Genomic DNA, 19,819 nt, shown 5'->3' on the forward strand with positions numbered 1-19,819 from the left:
CTCATCAATTTTAAGCTCTATGTTGGAAAGTCACTTTTCATTGGCTTGTTGTATTCTTTATTCTCAGGTGGATCCATGCAGACTGTGGTCCTTCACCTCTCCATTTATCAGGGCAACAATACACGTGTACAATGTGTAAAAACTCATCACAAAACTCAGGCCTTTCAGCTCCTGAGCACGGTGATGAGATGCGATTAAAACTACGGTCAGTGGAATCAGGTATGGATTGATAGATATATTTGGTTGTTTATGAAAATTGTTTGGCACTGACTTGGCAGCAGTGAAAATGTTCTTGCAGATTAAGTCATAAAGTACTCGGTGCACATTTAATTTGGTTATCCAAATCTTGCTACACTGCAGGCTTCTGGCCTATTGTCGTAATAAAGTGATTTTTAACTTTGGCTAATAGTACCATCTGAATGAGCTGGAATTTTGTGACATTTAATGCAGTGCCATGTTATCCTGAATGCACATACAATTTGATTGGAAATGACAACTAGAGTTATAATAAAACAACATTTTTAGTCCTTCATCGTGCAGTCACTGGGCAAAGTTTGGTCCTATGGCATTTAGCGAAAGTGTGAACACAGCTATAATCAAGGAGTTGTACCATACTTGTGATGTCTGTTCTCTTGAATAAGAACTAAATTGCTAAAATAGTTGGCACACTGTTCTCACTTTTATTTTTGTTTTAACAAGCTAACCCACATTCTTAAGTAGGTTGTGCACTTGCTGTGTTCTCCAATATCGCTGAGTAACCCTTTTGAGTCGTCATTTAGAATATAAACATTTAATAATTTAATATATAAACTGTTGTAGGGTGTTGAATGCAATTCAGCTGGTCTTAAGCAGGTTAACTATATTTGATGACAAGAACTATGCGCATATCTACAGTAAAGGGTTCAAACTAGGAGCTCCATGTTTGCTTGTGCACACAGCTCTGTCCAACACTAAACTGACCCCCTAGGTACAGGTCATGTGTTTTCATGCATCATTGCTTAGGGGTACTGTATCCAGTCCCACATTAACCCTATATGTGCCAGAGCCTCCTACTGCACCTCCCCAAACTATTCTAGTTTACTCCTTGTATTTACATCGTCATTACTACCCATCGCCCCTCATTCAAGCCTCTGAGTTAATCGGTTCAGTCGATCCGGAGGCCTTATAACCCTTCCATATCTCGTTTGCATGACTGTCAGACAAGTATTAGACACTCTTGTTGAACGTAAGCCCTGTTGATTTGGAGGTTGTTCTGGCATCGGGCATCTTTCCATCCTCTTTTTCTATTCCTTGGATTGAATCACTCTTTGCCTGACAATCTGAATGGCTTTCTTGAGGGTTACATCTTCCTTCACTTGAAGCATGTCTGAGAGTGCGCCATCTGACGCTAAAAACTATTCTATCCCCGATAAGTCAGATTTTAGGTGTCCACATTCATAGCCTTCTGTACAGATCATTAATGAATGAGTTGACAGGTTCTCCTGAGTGCTGGAAACATATAAATTTAGTCCTTTCAAGGATTGTGTTAATTCTTAGGTTAGAATAAGCATTGAATGATTTTAGTGCTTCAAACTTAGCAGGTGATTCCTTGTCTAGCAATAATGTTGTTTGCTGTTGGGCCTACTGAATAAAGCAGTGTGTTAAACTTGTTCAGCCTCTGTCTTTTTATCCAGACCTAAAGTAGTCATATATCTAAGGAACCATTTTCTCCAAAATCTCTGATTGTGAGATTGATCTGGGCCTTGGGAAAAGTCCAAGTTGAACTGGAAGAATGGACTTCTGATCCATGGCTAAAATATTTTAAAGCTGAACCTACACTTTAAGAAGTTGTTGCAATTCAAGATAGTGCCACTGTACATTTGAAGACAAAGGGTTTACCTGCATTAGTTGTTTTTGGCAGGTTCCCATTGCAATGCTCACATGCGCAGCCTTGGAAAAATTTTAAACAATGACTACTTGGATCGATTATCTGAAGGGTTCTCTGTTTCAATGCTATGTTTTAGGGTCAGGAAAGTGTGAAATCCTGGTCTTTCAAGCTGATTCTTTAGTCGTGATTCTTCCAAATTTATTAATTTTTCTCCCTTGAAGTGAGCTCGGACTCCACGTGCCGACTTGGGAATCCAGCAGGCCACGTTGCTTTCAGAAACTGGCTGCTCTGACTTTTAAAAGGCCGACAACATTTTTAAACAAGTTCTGGCCAAGAATGTTTTTTGGTCAACACTGCTCGATCTTTGACTCTGCACTCCATGGGTATTCAAACTGATCTCCATGCAATATCTGGAATTGTCAGCTGGAAAGTGGCGCTTTTTTCCCTTCTGCCGTCTGTCTTCAATTCTGCTATGGAACTTCTCACAGGCAGTCTTCCTCTGTGTCCTCACTTCAGGTGCTTTTGGTCAGGTCAGAAAGCTGCTCCTTTAATTTTCCAACTTTTGAGTTTCTGCTTCAGCTTCTCAGGTTCTGCCTTTTTCCAAGAGATGCCACCATGTTGGGTGTTGGATACCATTCGGTAGGCCTTAATGAAGTTAGTGTAAATATACACATACAGTAAAGAGTTCAAGCTAGGAGCTGTATCCACACTTGCTTGCGCGAACAGCTCTGTCAAACACTAGACTGACCCCGATGTGTGGGTCGTGTCTTCTCTTGCATCAGTGTGTGGATGGTGCTACTTAGTCTCACAACCTTATGTGCCAAACCCTTATATTGCATAAACAGTTGATGTCATGATGTGGACCATCTGCTACTTTGTGGCCCTCTAGCACAGTGTGCGTTACCTAGCTGTCGTTCTGTCCTGATTGCAGTTGCTGACCCTGATTATTCTGTCTGTTATGCATTGCAGCCTCTTACAGCCCTGTTAAGGTTTGCAAAAATGATTGAGTGGGTCATTCCTTATGTCTCTGCTTCCCATTTGGCCTGCTGGTACTTCAGGCTCCAAAATAGAAGTTTTACATACCAAAACAAAAGCTTTGTTATAACTTGTGAAAGTTATTGTTGTGCACTGATATCTAGTTATCATTCATGACCACTTAAAATTTCCTATTACATGAGAGAAAATTCCTGACTTCAACGGGTATTGAAGTAGATGGAGGATAGTTTCATTTTTGTGAAGGAAAAATCTCTTCATCCTGGATGTAGTCTGCTTTTCGGACCATTCTTAGATGGCAAATATGAGGCATACAACAGAGGTCATAAAATGAGTTCAGCATGGCCTCTCCAGTAGTGTTGTTGAGATCAGGAAATTAGTGATAAGGATCGAACTTGTGTCCATCAAAATTTATGGCATTGCAAATCCATGCTTTAATGAGTTGCACCATTATGTTAATAGTGTCTAAATCTAAGAACAGTTGACTGCTGCTGAAGCCTCTGAGGATATTTTAAAATGAAATTCTTTAGATAACAAAAAAATGCTACTTCCTGTTGTGCAGAGCAAATAAAAGAAACTGAATGGACTGAAAGGCAGAGAAAAGCCATGGAACCTGAAGAACAACCAATGAGTGAGTGTGTTGCTGGAGACTCATTTCGCAAACAGGAGGGTGAGAAATTTTTTAAACTGGGGCTGTTTATCAGCTTTGAGATATGGCTTGGACTTGCAACAACCTATTAATTTTTGGTATCCTTTAATTTTCTAATAGCACCAAAATCATCTGTGCAAGTGAATTATTTCCATTTAGAAAAGATAAATAGTTTCAAAATTTTATGGTCGAAATGTCCATTTTATCTTTTCTTTTGTAAACTGTTGCAATCCTTGTTGTGATTACACTTTCATAGCGTTGGGTAAGAAATTCCAGAATACTGATCAGTGGCAGTGAGAGAACAAGCTGGAATGTGACCCTAAATGGGGCCCAGCTTGTCTGCAATGTCCCTGCTGCAGTTGTAAAACCTGCTGATGTTCACTGTTCAGACCAGTGCTGTGGAAACCACACCCGAGCAGGAGTTAACTCTGAGGAGTAGGTGAGAGGGGCGAAGAATGAGGATAATATTTGGTTGGAAGATAGTCCTATTTCTGTGCTGAATTAGCAAAATATAAAAATATAGATACTTCATAAAATAGATCTGAAATTAGTGGTTGAATGTGACTTTTCTGCTCTCAGGAGAGAATGCTTCCCCAATGACTAAAGAAATTGCAATTAAAATTAAACAGACCAAGAGAGCTTATGATGAATGCCAGGTTCACAATGCAGTCGTCAATCAAACAGAATACTGAAAGTGCTGAGATGAAGATCCAAAGATGTGTAGGTTAGATGGATGAGCGGGGTAAATGTGTGGGATTAAGGGGATAGAGCGGGGGTGGGTAAGATGCTCGGAGATTCGGTGCAGACTTGATGGGCTGAATGGCCTCCTACACTGTAGGGATTCTATGAACTGGAAAAAGAGCATGAGGGATAAAGTGAGAAAATAATAGTTGGTAACATCAAAGGGCATGCTAAAGTATTTTAGAAATCTATAAATAGACAAAGAAAGAATGCGCCGATTAGGGACCAAAATGGAAATCTTGAGACAGAGTACAGAGGAAGTACTAAATGTGTCCTTTGCATTTGTGTTGACAAAAGAAGATGCTGCCAATGTCACAGCAAAGGAAGAGGAGGAGGTAGAACAGAGATAAAAATAGAGATACTTAAAAGGTAAAGTCACCCTAGTCTGCATTGGATGCATCCTAGTTGCTGAGAGAAATAAGAGTGGAAATATTAAAATTCTGCATTTGCTGCACTGAAAACTTCAACAAAAAAATTTCTTCATGGAACCTTCAGTGGTTAAATGTCAACACTGTTTTACATTTCCATGTAACACCGATAGCACTATTAGGATTTCCAGTATATATATTATGCCTTGCCTGTAACAGCTCTATTACTGTGTGGTGCTGTGGTTTCTGCCACAGTTTTATCTCTGCCATTGCAGATGTATTTTAGCAACCTGATGATATGGGCTCCCACTGCTCTCTCTCTTAAAAATCTGGTCTGTTGGCAGGCCCCACTGGCCGCCCTACCCAATACTTTTCAATGTTAATACCTCAGTGCCTGCCCCTGCTCCCAAATGGCTTCTGGACCACTGCTGCTCCTGACTTCCTGTCAGCCATGAAGTAGGAAATTCCCTTTATACTGCATTGGAGTGTCAGCTTGGACTGTGAGCTCAAATGGAGTTTGATTCTACAATTCACTGCCATGGGTGAGGCAGACAGAAAAAAACTTAAAAACCATGGGAGCTAACTAAGAATTGTTTAAAAGTCACAGCTGTGCCTCCACTGAAGTGGCAGGAGGGAGCATTGTAAGTGAAGCCTTCAAATACTGTGAAATGTTCTTTGCGCTGGGCCAGCTTGCACACTTGTAACTCTGGAAGACAGTTAGTAACTATATTACAATGTGTTCTGAGACTACAATGATTTCAATTTTGTCTCCTTTATTCCTCAATCTTAAATTGTGTTTTTGTGTTGAGAAATTTGCCATTGCTATTTTTCCCAAATGTATTATGCATCCGATAGAGGACTAGAAAAAATGGTTGTACAGGCAGGTGATAGAAGGCTAATGGTGGAATGATTTTTGTTTTGATAGATTCCATTAATACTAGCGGTAGCATCGAAACAGAAATTCAAAAACAACAAACATCAGAAGTTGACACCAAGGAGCAGGTAGAATCTCGATCTCATGATTCTTCTGAGGAAAATGGAGTTGAAGACTTAACTGCAGTGAAAGAATTTGAACATGAGAAACCTGATGAGGGATTCCATTCTTCCCAAAACACAGAGGTTCATCCGACCTCGGAAACCGAGGCAGGTGCTTCACATTCTGAGAGCATTAAAGGTTCAGTGGAGTCTTTCTCTGCAGAAAAAGAATTACCAAAAAATTTTAGTTTGGATACAGCAGACCAACTGGAGGATTTTATAAAGGAGAAGGAAATGAAAATGGAGAGCTCAGTTTCTGTGTTAGACCAGGTAGAGACTAGTGTTCCTGCAGAGATGGGCGTTAGTCCCACTAATTCCACTTTGGGGGAGTCAAAAACCAGTCAACTTGTCACAGACTCTGACCTGATGGACTCTGCCAGTAATTCTGCTGAAGCACAGTTAGACTGTGCCCCCTCTGTTTTGATCAAGCAGGAGACTGACAAAATCCAAACAGACAAAACTGAACTCTGTGACATTCCTGCTGACTCTACTTGTGGTTTCACGGAAAGAGGTGGCGTTTCTGATTCAGTCTCAGATGGGATGGAGACCAGGGATAATCCTGTTGAGATGGAAATTAATGATATTGTGACCCCTATGGAGGTTGTACCTGCAGTAAATAAGCTAAAGACTGAGCCAGATGCTCAAATGGAGGTGCAGGATATTGTGAGCACAGACCCTGTCTGTAACATGTTCATTAAATCTGAGATTGTGGAGGAAATGTCAAATCAAAGTCAAACTGACTCGAACAGCACCTGCTTAGAACCAGATTATTCAGTTACTTTGGACCGTGATGCAGGCCTGGCCTCCATGGATGTTTGTATGACAGCAGCAGATGATATTTCTCCGCGGGTGGAAGAAGAGGCTGAAAAGTCAAATTCAGACTTGCGGTTAACAGAGACTGAAGATTCCCTGCCAGCTGACCCTGGCATGATGAAGGGTGAATCTGGCAAGCCTGCTATAATGAAACGGCGATTCTCACCAGGTCGGCCTCGCGTCAAACAGGTAAGGGAGGAAGAAAGGTTGTTTTTACTTTAAGCTGGTAGTTCAATGGAAGGAAGATGGTCCACTTTGTGAAACAATTATGAATTGATGTGATTAAAGTTGTGTGAACAAGGGTCCACCCATACGTTAGCCAGCTTCCCGTCCTGGTGTCTCCCACATTTCAAAACAACTATGACCACACCTCATCAAAAAACCCACCTTTAGAAACTACTGCAACGTCTCCAACCTCCTTTTCCCCTGCTTGAACATACTGCCTCCAAAATCTGTGCCCCATCTTTCCCACAGCTTTGTGTTTGAATCTCTCCAATTTCCATACCTGCCATGACGCCAAAATGGTCCGAATCAAAGTCAGAACTGACATCCATTATGACTGTGGTGTCTTATAGAAGGAAAGGGAGAATTGAAATTATATAGTGCCTTTTATGACCTCGGGAAGTTTCAAAAGCGAGCTTTACAGCCAATGTAGGACTTCTTGAAGTGTAGTCTGTTGTGATGTAGGGGACATAGTGGCCAATTTGTATAGATGAATTTGCAAGATTCCACAAACAGCAATGTGATAACATTTTTTGTCATGGATGAAGGATAAGTATTAGCCAGTGCACTGGGGGAAAGAAAAAGCTCACCTCTTCAAAACGTGCTGTGCAGCCTTTTACATATCTCAACAAAAAGACACACTGCAAAACAGTGTAGCATTCCCTTAGTACTGTACTGATGTCAGTCTCGAATTTGTGCTGAAGTCCCTGGAGTGGGTCTTGAATCCACAATCCTCTGACTCCAATGCTGACATCTATCATACCTATTTTTCCTCATTTTTGTTGACCTCTTAGCCATGGACATAACAAATTACGTTGTAATCTTCCATGGCCACTGCTCCATTATTCAATTCAATGGGACTGCCTTACATTGGTTCTCATAGAATCCTTACAGTACAGAAGGAGGCCATTTAGCCCATCGAGTCTGTGCCGACCGCAATCCCACCCAGGCCCTATTCCCATAACCCCACACATTTACCCTACTAGGCCCCCTGACACGAAGGATCAATTTAGCATGGCCAATCAACCTAACCTGCACATCTTTAGACTGTGGGAGGAAACCGGAGCACCCGGAGGAAACCCACATAGACACGGGGCGAACGTGCAAGCTCCACACAGAAAGTGACCGAGGTCGGAATTGAACCCGGGTCCCTGGTGTTGTGAGGCAGCAGTGCTAACCACTGTGCCGCCCATTCTGTTCACATTTGATTCTAAGCAGAACATTTCCACTTATGGTTTCTTTTCATGCCACTGCACCATTTGGAACCCCTGTTCATGTCAGCTATATACTGCTTCTCAGGCATAGCATCATCTTTCACATGTACGTTGACTAAACTCTGACAACAGACAGTGGAGGGATCAAGAGATGATGTTCGGTAGAAAAAAGTGCTCGTCAAAAATGCAGTATTGGTTGAGCCACTAGTCTTCATCTTGTAGATTTTTTCTCTGTTCAGAATTCATGCTCTGTTTTCTGAGGTAAGCTTGTGAATTTCAAAGTCATTATATATGAAGTGCTTTGATATGTACCTGAGAAACTTGATTATAAATATATAAATTCAAGTTTTCAAATTAATTTGGCTATTGTACACATTTTTCCATAGACATCAAAGCATGCCAAACCAATATTAAGTGACTAACAGTTGCTGCTGCTATCAGCCATGTATATTCTGGATGTGAAGGCCCAGAGCAGCAATGCAGGGGAGAGATCATTTGGTTTAAGGCTATTTTGAGGAAGAAGGGACTGTCTGTAATTCCCTTTTATTCCTCCCCTCCGAGTTTGACGGTACTATCCAATATACTCAGAATACATAGGTAATCAAACTTAAAAATGTTATTTTCCTAATGACATTTCAAACTTTTTGGATATTGTGCTTCAACAGGGCCGCTGCAACAGTTTTCCAGGTAAAAAACGACCTCGTGGTGGTGGACATGTTGGGCGAGGACGAGGACGATCACGTTTGAAGTCTGTATCTGGAATCTTGGAGTCTCTAGGGGTAAGAATGAAATGGTTTGGGTAACAGAGTAGATGGGTTATTTTGGGGAACAAATGTAGCCTATTAATCACTCGTGAATTTTTTTGTAATTGTCCCATAGTTGTTCCGGATCAGGAAGGGTTAGTATTTGTGCCACACAAGTGCATGATGCTTGTTTGTGACCACATTTTCCCAATGTAGTGATTTTCTTTTCCAAATCTTCTTTGATTCATTCAAAAAATATGCTTATTGAAAGTGAAATACTTGGAAAATCGAGCCAGAGTGTGCATGCATTGCTTCCATGACGTCAGTGTGGCACTTGTGGCATACATTGTACATGCTGGTGTCACAGATATGGTGTGCACACTTCTCTGGTCCTGATCGTTAGTGATCAAAGAATGGGAATTCTTGTGCCCTCAAATCCGAAGAGAAATCGTATTTTTCTCAAACCAATTTGTCACTTGAGAAGGCACTTAACAGGAAATCATTAAAAATGAACTGGTTTAAATGTTTACTCTCTCTGATTTTCCAGTGCTAAACTATCCTTTTCCTGTCTTAGTCTACAGGAGTAGATACATCTCCAAGTAAAGATGATGACGACGATGATGATACAATGCACAACACAGTGGTTCTCTTCTCCACTGAAGACAAATTTATCCTCCTGCAGGTAGGATATCTCATTCTCATGATTATTAAATTATACATTGATCTAGAGTGAGCTGTAGATGCAATGGACTCCTAATTATTGGCACTCTTATTATGCATACTTCAGATAATGCAGAGTTTACCTGGGACTTTTGAATAAACCATCTAACATGCAGTTGGGGCGGCACAGTGGTTAGCACTGCTGCCTCACAGTGCCAGGGATCCGGGTTCGATTCCCGGCTTGGGTCACTGTCTGTGTGGAGTTTGCATGTTCTCCCCGTGTCTGCGTGGGTTTCCTCTGGATGCTCCAGTTTCCTCCCACAGTCTGAAAGACGTGCTGGTTAGGTGCATTGGCCATGCTAAATTCTCCCTCAGTGTACCCGAACAGGCGCCGGAGTGTGGCGACTGGGGGATTTTCACAGTAACTTCATTGCAGTGTGAATGTAAGCCTACTTGTGACTCATAAATTTACTTTTACTTTTAAGTTGGTTGTTTTTTAATTTTTCATAGGTTCTGTGTTCTTAATTCAACAGGATAAGTTGACACTTGGGCAGTAAAGCAGATACTCAACACCCATGTAGCTGATAATTTAGTTTCAACAAAGTGAGACTTCAGGTTGTGTTAATAATAGACTTTCCAAGGGTTCTTATGTATTCAGTTCAAAATCTTGAATAATGGCCTAACTAGTGTCATGATGGTAGTGGATGCTCCCTAAGGGTATAATCGCCTTACTTTGTTCAAGGGGATAAGATATTGATTCCAAGAAGCAAATGGTACCTGTCCTAATTGTTGATTCAGAAACTTGAGCGATTTGGTGGATGCCAGCAATACCTTGCACATAGTTCTTGGGAACTGTGCTGACAATCAATTCTTCCCATATTTTTCCAGTGACAGTATCATTCCAATACAGGCTAAGCATGTGGTATAAAAAAAACTTGTTTCAATAGTGTTCCTTTATGGTTTAGACTGCTGGGCATCCAGTGACCCATGTATTGGTACCAAGATTTCGCTCAAAGGTTTGGTTAAACAATTGGTGCCATGGACACCTGGCAAATGGCATTTGACTTGACCGTTTGGGAAACTGAAATTGTTGGCATGTAGCAAATTGTCCACAACACCTTTATTTTTTAAGTTAACCTGGCACATTAGCATTGTCATTGCTGAATGAAAATCTTCCCACTTTTCCAGATAACCTTAGAAGCCAGTGTCCTAACAACCGGACAGCTGGCTCATTGCCTGATGATTTTCCATGCATGTCAGACGACTGGCTTCTTTTCTCGGGGGGGGAAAAAACAGTTGCTGTGGGGAACACACATGCTATGTTTTTGTTGATATGATGTAGTTGTAATGTGTTTTGGAATCTTGGGCTGACTGCAAGATTTTCCAATACTTGTGCTTCCAGATTTGCATTTTTCATTGAATCCCACATGCCACATGATATATTCTATTCATATGTATTAAGTTAACATACAGTTGTGCTGTTGCTGTTCATAACTTTAATCCCACTCAAATATTGAAGAATTACACTATTTGATGTGAGATATTTGGGTTAAATAGCAGAGGACATCTCATAAAATGTATTTACAGAATTAACACTAGTCTACATATTAACAAGAAATATTCAAGAATAACGTATGCTGTGCTTTTTGTTTTTCAGGATATGTGTGTGGTGTGTGGGAGCTTTGGACGAGGGGTAGAGGGACAGCTGTTAGCCTGTTCACAGTGTGGACAGTGCTACCACCCCTATTGTGTCAATAGTAAGGTATGGAGGAGATAAACTCTTAGGATAGGAAAGTGAGGTGAAAGTCAAATGTGTAAAGATCCTATTATTAGACGCTTATGATGGATGAATGCAGACGTGCTGGTTTTGTGCAGCAGATCTGTTACACTGCACAATAGAACAGTGGTTCACCACTGATGTCAAATGCTTCCCCAAAGGAAGAAAAGGAGAACCAACAGGCAAGACATAGATTGCAACTACACTTCCTGTTGACTTGTGACAAGCAGTGGAACAACAATAGCAAAGGTCTGTGAAAGATGAACCATCTGTCTTCTCGGTCAGAGAATTTTACATATTTTGTGAAGTCCTTAAAAACCAAAAGGACAAAAATGCAAACCTTCAACAGCAGCTGTGGGATACATTGAGTATTTTAAGAAACAAGCTATATCTTTCTCGATTTATTAAACCTTGGCGCGAGTACAATAGACAAGTTATTTGTATTTTTTAAAACTACATGAATTTGTTCATCTGATGTGAGGGAATGAAGCGCCAGCATCCAACACTTTTCTGTATAGTTTAACACAATAGCAGAGTTCTGCATACATGTTTGCTAAAAAAAATGGAAAGAGCAATTCCTTTGTGCACATCGTAAAAGTGCTCAAGTAATTTTTGATTCAGATAGCATAGAGAAAACCTTCCCCCAGTATGTTTTAACCACATTTAAACGTAGCAATACCTCTTGCATCTATAAATTTCAAGTCACCACTCTGGTCTCATTGACTAAGTTGCCAATTTTGATTAAATCTGAGCTTTAATTGGAATATTGTATTAAGTTTTTCGATTATGCTCTCTATCTTGCAGATCACAAAAGTTATGTTGAGCAAAGGATGGCGTTGCTTGGAATGCATAGTGTGTGAAGCATGTGGCAAAGCTTCCGATCCTGCTCGTTTATTGTTATGTGATGATTGTGATATCAGTTACCACACGTATTGCCTGGATCCACCATTGCAGACTGTGCCAAAGGGTGGGTGGAAATGCAAGTGGTGAGTGCAAAATTCAATTGTGTATGACCTGACATCAGGAATGGGAAATTAGTTTATTTGAAAATATGTATTTTTATTTTACAAATTTTCTCTACTCATCTCCCAGAGCCAGAGGTGCCTTTGTACGGTAAGATTTTAGTGGTGCCAAGTTTTCTTCCAGTTATTCACCCATGTGGTCTTTGTTTGCATGTAAAGCCTCAATATTAAGCTGTTTAACTGTGCGTGGTCAATCCAGTTCCTCTTTTAATTTGATGTTTGAACATGTACTCTTCCAATATGTGGTTAGTGGTGCAGTATTTGTGACCAGAAACACTGATCGTCCCCCATCCCTCCACTAACACCAAAGTTCAGGGGCGTTTGAGTTCAGTTGTGGCAACTATATCGCTGTGTTGGCTAACTCGGGACATTGACTGCGGCTGCAACCTGGGATCTTCCTGGTTTCTGACTTGGTTTGTTTCCTTGGTAAATATTTTGAAGAATATTTATCGGAGAAGCTACAAAATTTTAAGCACTCCCTTTTCATTGTTCTGCTATTCTTTCTTTCATGCTTTTATAAATTTGAATTGTACTATTTCTATTTAATTAATCTTTTCTCATTTTAGAGCTTTATCTTTATCTTTCCTCCTTCTGGCTTCTATCAAACATTGTTGAGGTGTAGTAACTTTTGTCCAATTGTTAAATTGGCTTCAAAAAAGGCTCTCATGGTCAATTTTAAAAAACTGTAATGATGAACATGCACATTGTTGCAAGCTTTTAGAAAGCAAAACAAAAATTCTATCCCATGTTTGAGGTTGATTTTTTTTTAAATGCAGTCTTTCCGATTACTTCAAAAGCTTCTACATTTTGCTAAGAAGAATGAGGAGTGCAAATACATGCTAAATATGTGCAAGAAAAGTGCGACATGTGCTTGTATGTTCTTTCTTGGTCGGCGGACAGGTTAATAAAACAGTTAATCGAGCATGTGGGATCCTGGGCTTTACAATTAGGAACATAGAGTATACTAGCTAAGAAGTAATGTTGAGCCCGCCTAAAACACTGAAGTGGTCCAGCTGGAATATTTTGTCCAGTCTTTGGGCACCATGCTTTAGGAAGGATGTGAAGGTTTTGGAAAGGGTACAATTGAGATTTGCGAGAATGGTTCCAGGTATTATAGTTACATGGATGGAGATGGGAGAAGCTGGTGTTCTCTTTCACGCTGTCTCTCTAAGAGGATGGTGTTCTAAAATCACAAAGGTTATGTAGCAAGAGTAAATAAAAAGTGGCTGTTTCCAGTGGCTGAAGATTTAAGGTGATTGGCAAAAGAAATAGAGGTGACATAGAGAAAAATCTTTTTTTTGAAAAAGTGCATTTGGATTGCATTTCTTGATAGGGCGGTGGTACATATTCAGTAGGGTATTGGATAAATACTTGCAGGAGGAAAATAAACTGCAGGGATATGAAGAAAGAGTGGGCCGAATTGGATTGGTCTTTGAAAGACCTGGCACAGATTTGGGGGAATGAATGTCTTCCTGTGCTGTACTTCTCTGATTCTATGACTTTGCAAGCATGAGTGCTATATTGTTTCAAGTGAATTCTGAGTTATCTAGAAACTGTTAGATTTCTGACATTTTTGACAAAATGTCAGCCAGGTTGACCCAAGCTTGGGATGCTCATGGCTTCTCTGGGATGCACAGAGCAGCATTTGAGGGAGGTGGATAATATTGAACTGTTTTGATTGAAAGCACCTTATATGGGGGAGTGGGTATGGGGAAATAAGACATGCATTTATGTCGAACTTTTTAAGACCTCAAAGTACTTAATGGCCAGTTGAGCATTTTTTTGAAGTGTTGTCATGTTTGTAATGTAGGAAACGAGGCAGCTAATATGGACAAATAACTTTGAAAAGATGTTTGAACTTTCTAGTTCATCAGCATTATGATGATGAAGGAAAAGCTAACTGAACTTCTAAGGTTTTTAGTTTTTTTCTCTTAGACATACGATATAACTTCCTTTATGCTGAGATTGCATGAAGCCCACTTTCATCCTTGTCTTGCAGGTGTGTTTGCTGTACACAGTGTGGTGCCACAACACCTGGTTTTCACTGTGAATGGCAGAATAACTACACTCACTGTGCACCTTGTGGCAGTCTTGTTACTTGTCCGAGCTGCAATGAAGACTATGAAGAAGAGGACCTTCTTATACAGTGTCACCATTGTGATCGGTATGCCAGAAGAATGTCTTATCAATGGTTTTAGAAACTATGTTTTATGTTGTTCTGAAGTAAAGGGCCAAAGTTTCATTAATTAGAATGCATAACTGGTTTTATATTGCATCCTATAAGATGTAAGACCTTTTGCATGAGTAGTAGCACTTTTATCCATATTTCCTTTTCCATGAAGTCTAATATTTGTAATTTCCCTTGGGTTGTGCCTACATTCCTACTATAATTGCATATTCTATTCAGGTAGCTGATGTTTTCAGCAATGTATCATTTATATAATAGTTGCACTGTTATCGAGGTAAGGAGGAAATTAACTTGTAATAAAGATTTCTATGCAGGGCAATTACAGAAATTAAAATATTTTTGCAAGCTCTAATTTTAAATCAGTACAAATAATCTGTGTAAGTAATTAGTTCGTACATCTGTTGCCTCAGTGGTGTTTTCATGAGCAAAATTACACCCATTGGTGCTTGCAGGTGGGTCCATGCCATTTGTGAAAATCTCTTCACAGAAGATGAAGTGGAACAAGCGGCAGATGAGGGCTTTGATTGTACTGCGTGTGAGCCCTTTGTTGTTCGTCCGATTGGTGAGTGATGGAGTTGGTCCACGATCAATACTTTGAGGAATATAGCAACAATCTTCTATTTCATTAGCAATAAAAGATTACAGTTTGAAAATATTATGTATTTTATATATGCTTGCAACCTTTACTCTCTCGAAACTCACGGTAAAATAGTCAGGCATGTTTTGTAGGTGCCAAAACCTGCACTAGGGTATGATCTATGATCATTTTTTGAATTCATTGTAATATATGCAGATGAGTTTAATTTAAAAGGCATTATGATATTCTCAAATGTTGTTCTTGCCTCAAAGCCATTTCAGCAGTGACGAGGTTCTTGCTTCTTTACTGACCAAGTCTCCAAATTGATCGAATATCTCGTGTGTCAGGACCGCTTATGTAAACATTTTTTTAACTTTTAGTTTCTGACATGTGACATAAAAGTTCCTGATTTTATTTGTATTTGTAGTTCGAAGTGAATCTCCGGTGATTGCACCTATCATCAAAGTGAAAGATCCAGGTGAGTTATTTAGTAGGAAATTGGTTTGAAGGGATTGTATTCTCCCCCTTTTTGTTTATGTAGTGTGCTAAATTTATTTTAGATTTGATTTATTCATATGTAGAGCCACGGTTTTATAATCAGGACGGCGTATGGCTGACAGAGTCGGGAATGTCACAGTTCCGAAGTCTTATACTTTCTCCGCCACAGAAAAAAGGACCAAAGCCCAAACTAAAGAACAAACCTCCAACTCCATGCAGTGAGCCAATGGTGGTTAGTGTAGATGGCTCATCTATAGAAATAAAGAAAGAAGAAGGTGAAGGGGAGGAGGAAAAAGGTGAGGAACAGAGGTTGTAAAGCCATAGCGAAAAGCATTGCTTTCCCACCTCATTTTAAACCTAATTTTGTTCTAAATCTGTGTTCATAAGAGTTGTACTCTAGTATGATTTCATTCTCAAAAAAAACTGAATGACTTAAATTGTAGCGCACACTAGCATCTTTCCAAGCAGCTTTTGTTTTTGAAAATTGAAATAAAATTACAAGAGGAAAGGCTAGTTTTTTTCCTGTTGTTTATGGAGTACACTGCAAAGGCTACCACTGATGTCTAGTTACAATACTTTTCTCTCTGACACTTTTTGTGACATTCTGAACTATACCTCAATTTTTGAAATTTGCCCCCTTCAAAAAGTTCTGAATTTTTTTGAGCAGCAGCTGTTAGCTGACTGGAAGCTGTTGCGCAGTATAACTGAACAGTACTAATGAGCCCAGGAAAATTAGAAATGTTGCATATTGTCAGGCTGCACAATCTAAATTCAGCTCTGAGCAGCATGCTTCTGGGCAAGAGTATCAACTTCAAACCTAGGCTTTTGGGAGGGACTGAGACCTTCAAGTATAAACTTAGTGTAACCATGAAGAGAGACACAATAAATAGTGAATAAATTTAATCCGGTTATTGTGAAATATGTAATTTTTAACATTTGTTTTAGTTAACCAGTTATTTTGAACATTAGAAAATGGCCATTGGGGTGGCACAGTGGTTAGCACTGCTGTCTCACAGCGCCAGGGACCCGGGTTCAATTCCAGCCTCGGGTGACTGTCTGTGCGGAGTTTGCATTCTCCCCGTGTCTGCGTGGATTTCCTCTGGGTGCTCTGGTTTCCTCCCACAGTCCATAGATGTGCAGATTAGGTTGATTGGCCATGCTAAATTGCACCTTAGTGTCCCAAGATGTGTTGGTTAAGGGGATTAGCAGGGTAAATACATGGGGTTACAGGGATAGGGGCTGGGTGGGATTGTTGTTGGTGCAGGCTCGATGGGCCAAGTGGTCTCCTTCTGCACTGTAGGGATTTTATGAAAAATGGCCAATTTCGTAATGGTGTACAAATGTGTTTTCCATTCCAAATTGAGCACAGGAATTTGTAATGGAAAGTTGGCGCACACAATGTGACGACATGAAGTGTACACAAATGTAAGAGTTTGAATATGTTACAGGCAGCAATTAGAATTTTGCCTTCATGTGAAATCCGACAATTGAATGTGTTTTTGGTGGTAATGTGGGGGTAGGATGAAAATTAAACGCTGTTGCATATCACAGTGCTACTTTTTGTTGTAACTTTTGATGGTTTTTGAATTGGACTGAATATAATATTCTGGAATTGGGTTATAATTCTATTAAAGTTGCCATGGAACCAGGAGAATGTGACGTAAAATTTGATGCGGCTATCAGTCAGGAACGAGAAGTGTGCCCAGCGAACGATCCTGTAAAAACAAGCGAAGAAACTGAGGAAGGGAAAAAGAGGAAGAGGAAGCCATATAGACCTGGTAAGAAATTTAATAGATTGCAAAAAGTTTTTTGTAAAAGGCAACAAAATGTTTGTACTTTTGAATTAAAAGCTGATTGAAATGTATTTTTGTCAAATTGATGGCAGTTTATTTATATGCAAGTATCGTAAACCTGCAGCACAGTACATTGGTGTAACTGTTTGACTATAGGATCTAAGACGCATCTTTTTACCCAAGATTCTTGTCTGTGTTTTAACTTTTGGCTCAATACCACTTCAGTCTGAGCTGCTGCTGTGCGTCTTTCAACAGCTGATTGCAGAGCAGTATATGCATAGGTACTGAAATACGTTGAACCTAGGAATTTATATGAGTTAGTTCTAAAATAGAAATATAGACAATAGGAGCAGGAATAGGTCATTCGGCCCTTCGAGCCTGCTCCACCATTCAATGTGATCATGGCTGATCCTCTATCTCAGCGCCATGCTCATGCACTCTCCCCATAACCCTTGACACCTTTAGAGTCGAGACAGTTATCTATTTCCTCCTCAAACATATTCAGTGACTTGATCTCTACAGCTTTCTGTGGTAGAGAATTCCACAGGTTTACTACCTCGAATGAAGAAGTGCATCCTCATCTCAGTCTTAAATGGCCTACCCTGTATCCTGAGAATGTGACTTCTCGTTCTATATCCTTCAGCCAGAGGAAACAACATCCTTGCATCCAGTCTGTCTCCAGCCCTGTCAGAATTTTTTACGTTTCAATTAGGTCGACACTCATTCTTCTAAATTTGTGCATACGTGCCCAGTCGACCCAAATCTTCTTGTATGATAATCCTGCCATCCCCGGAATCAGTATGGTGACCCTTTGCTATACTCCCTCCTAAGGCAAGTATATCCTTTCTTACAAAAGGAGACCAAAACTGCACACAATACTCAAGGTGTGGCCTCACCAAGGCCCTGTATAGCAGCAGTAAGACATCCCTTTTCTTGTACTCAAATCCTCTTGCAATGAAGACCATCATACCATTTGCCTTCCTAACTGCTAGATGTGACTGGTGTACTCGGACACCCAGGTCTCTTTGTATGTCAGCATTTCCCAATCTTATCACCATTTAAATAATACTCTGCCATTCTTTTTCTCCATCCGAGGTGAATAACGTCCGCATTTATCCACATTGTACTGCATCTGCCATGTATTTACCCACTCGTTCACCTTGTAGCCTCTAACGTCCTTCTCACCACTCACATTCCCACCAAGTTTCGTGTCCTCTGTAAACTTATAAATATTACATTTGGTTCTCTCATCCAAATCATTGATGTATATTGTGAATAGCCTGAGCCCAAGTGCTGATTCCTGCGGGATTCCACTAGTTCCACCTGTCATTTTGAAAAAGGCCCATTTACTCCTACTCTGTTTCCATTGTGCTATCTGTCTCTTCCAGTATTCAATCCATGCCAATATATTACCCCCAATCCCATGCGCTTTAATTTTGCACATTAATCTCTTATGTGGGACTTTATCTAAAGCTTTCTGAAAATCCATTGGTTCACCCTTATCTACTCTAATAGTTAAGTCCTCAAAAAAACTCCCGTAGGTTTGTCAAATATGTTTTCCCTTAAATCTAGACCAAAGAAACCTACAGCACAGGAACAGACTCTTCGGCCCTCCAAGCCTGCACCAACCATGCTATCCAACTTAACTAAAACCCCCTACCCTTCCGGGGACCATATCCCTCTATTCCTATGCTATTCATGTATTTGTCCAGATGCCCCTTAAAAGCCACTACCATATTCACTTCCACTACCTCCCCCGGCAGCGAGTTCCAGGCACCCGCCACCCTCTGTGTAGAAAATCTCGTACATCTCCTTTAAACCTTGCCCCTCGCACCTTAAAGCTGTGCCCCCTAGTAATTGACTCTTCCATCCTGGGAAAAAGCTTCTGACTATCCACTCTGTCCATGCCCCTCATAATCTTGTAGACTCCTATCAGGTCGCCCCTCAATCTCCGTCGTTCCAGTGAGAACAAACCAAGTTTCTCCAACCTCTCCTCATAGCTAATGCCCTCCATATGTTGACCTTGTCTAATCCTGTTGTTATTTTCTAAGTATCTTGTTATTACATCCCTTATAATAGACTCTAGCATTTTCCCTACAACTAATGTTATGCTAATCAGTCTGTAATTCCCTGTCTTATCCCTTTTTTAAATAGTGGGGTTACATTTGCCACCCTCCAATCTACACTTAACAGTGCCTTTCCCTTGCTCACTCAGGCTAATGGGGGAGCAATGAAGCATATATATTTGTGGCAGTAATATACACGTACACAAAACTGTACAGCTTGTACAATTGAAAAATAGTTCATTTTGCAAAGTCAACAGAGATGGAGGCACGTTGTCTCATGGTATCAGATCTGAGGATTGGTGTTGGATTCCAGTCCCAGATTTAGCTGGTTCGTTTGAGAATTCTGTAACCTCCCTTGAATCTGACTCTACTCTAGGGATGTTTGCTAGCTGGAGGAGTACATGATATCTGATCAAAAGGAAACGGATGTAAGTGCATGCCACAAATGCACCTTAAACAAAGTAATCATGTACAGTCTTTGGCAGTTGCCTGTTGGAAAGTCTGTAACCCATACCGTTGTCCCATTTTGACCAGTAGAGATTTGATAGTTAGGGGAACAACTGATCTTTCTGTGGCTGCAGACATAAATCTAG

At 40.3% G+C, this 19,819-nt stretch overlaps 1 protein-coding gene across 12 annotated transcripts in view; it reads left to right on the top strand.

Annotated features, from left to right (window-relative positions):
- The window catches only part of kmt2d (lysine (K)-specific methyltransferase 2D), a 219,505-nt gene that overhangs the window by 73,889 nt on the left and 125,797 nt on the right, over positions 1-19,819 (top strand). For 8 of the 12 annotated variants that reach the window (XM_078201292.1, XM_078201290.1, XM_078201295.1 and 5 more), the window contains 12 exons: positions 68-219; positions 3,423-3,530; positions 5,544-6,655; positions 8,568-8,681; positions 9,220-9,327; positions 10,963-11,067; positions 11,887-12,068; positions 14,104-14,268; positions 14,745-14,854; positions 15,297-15,347; positions 15,430-15,663; positions 17,002-17,145. In XM_078201292.1, the coding sequence (XP_078057418.1) occupies positions 68-219; positions 3,423-3,530; positions 5,544-6,655; positions 8,568-8,681; positions 9,220-9,327; positions 10,963-11,067; positions 11,887-12,068; positions 14,104-14,268; positions 14,745-14,854; positions 15,297-15,347; positions 15,430-15,663; positions 17,002-17,145 (2,585 nt within the window). The remainder of the gene's footprint in view (positions 1-67; positions 220-3,422; positions 3,531-5,543; positions 6,656-8,567; positions 8,682-9,219; positions 9,328-10,962; positions 11,068-11,886; positions 12,069-14,103; positions 14,269-14,744; positions 14,855-15,296; positions 15,348-15,429; positions 15,664-17,001; positions 17,146-19,819) is intronic. The other 4 variants (XM_078201297.1, XM_078201301.1, XM_078201298.1 and 1 more) reach the window with 2 other exon arrangements.

This window comes from Mustelus asterias, chromosome X, assembly GCF_964213995.1.
Source record: "Mustelus asterias chromosome X, sMusAst1.hap1.1, whole genome shotgun sequence".
Classification (NCBI taxonomy): domain Eukaryota; kingdom Metazoa; phylum Chordata; class Chondrichthyes; order Carcharhiniformes; family Triakidae; genus Mustelus; species Mustelus asterias.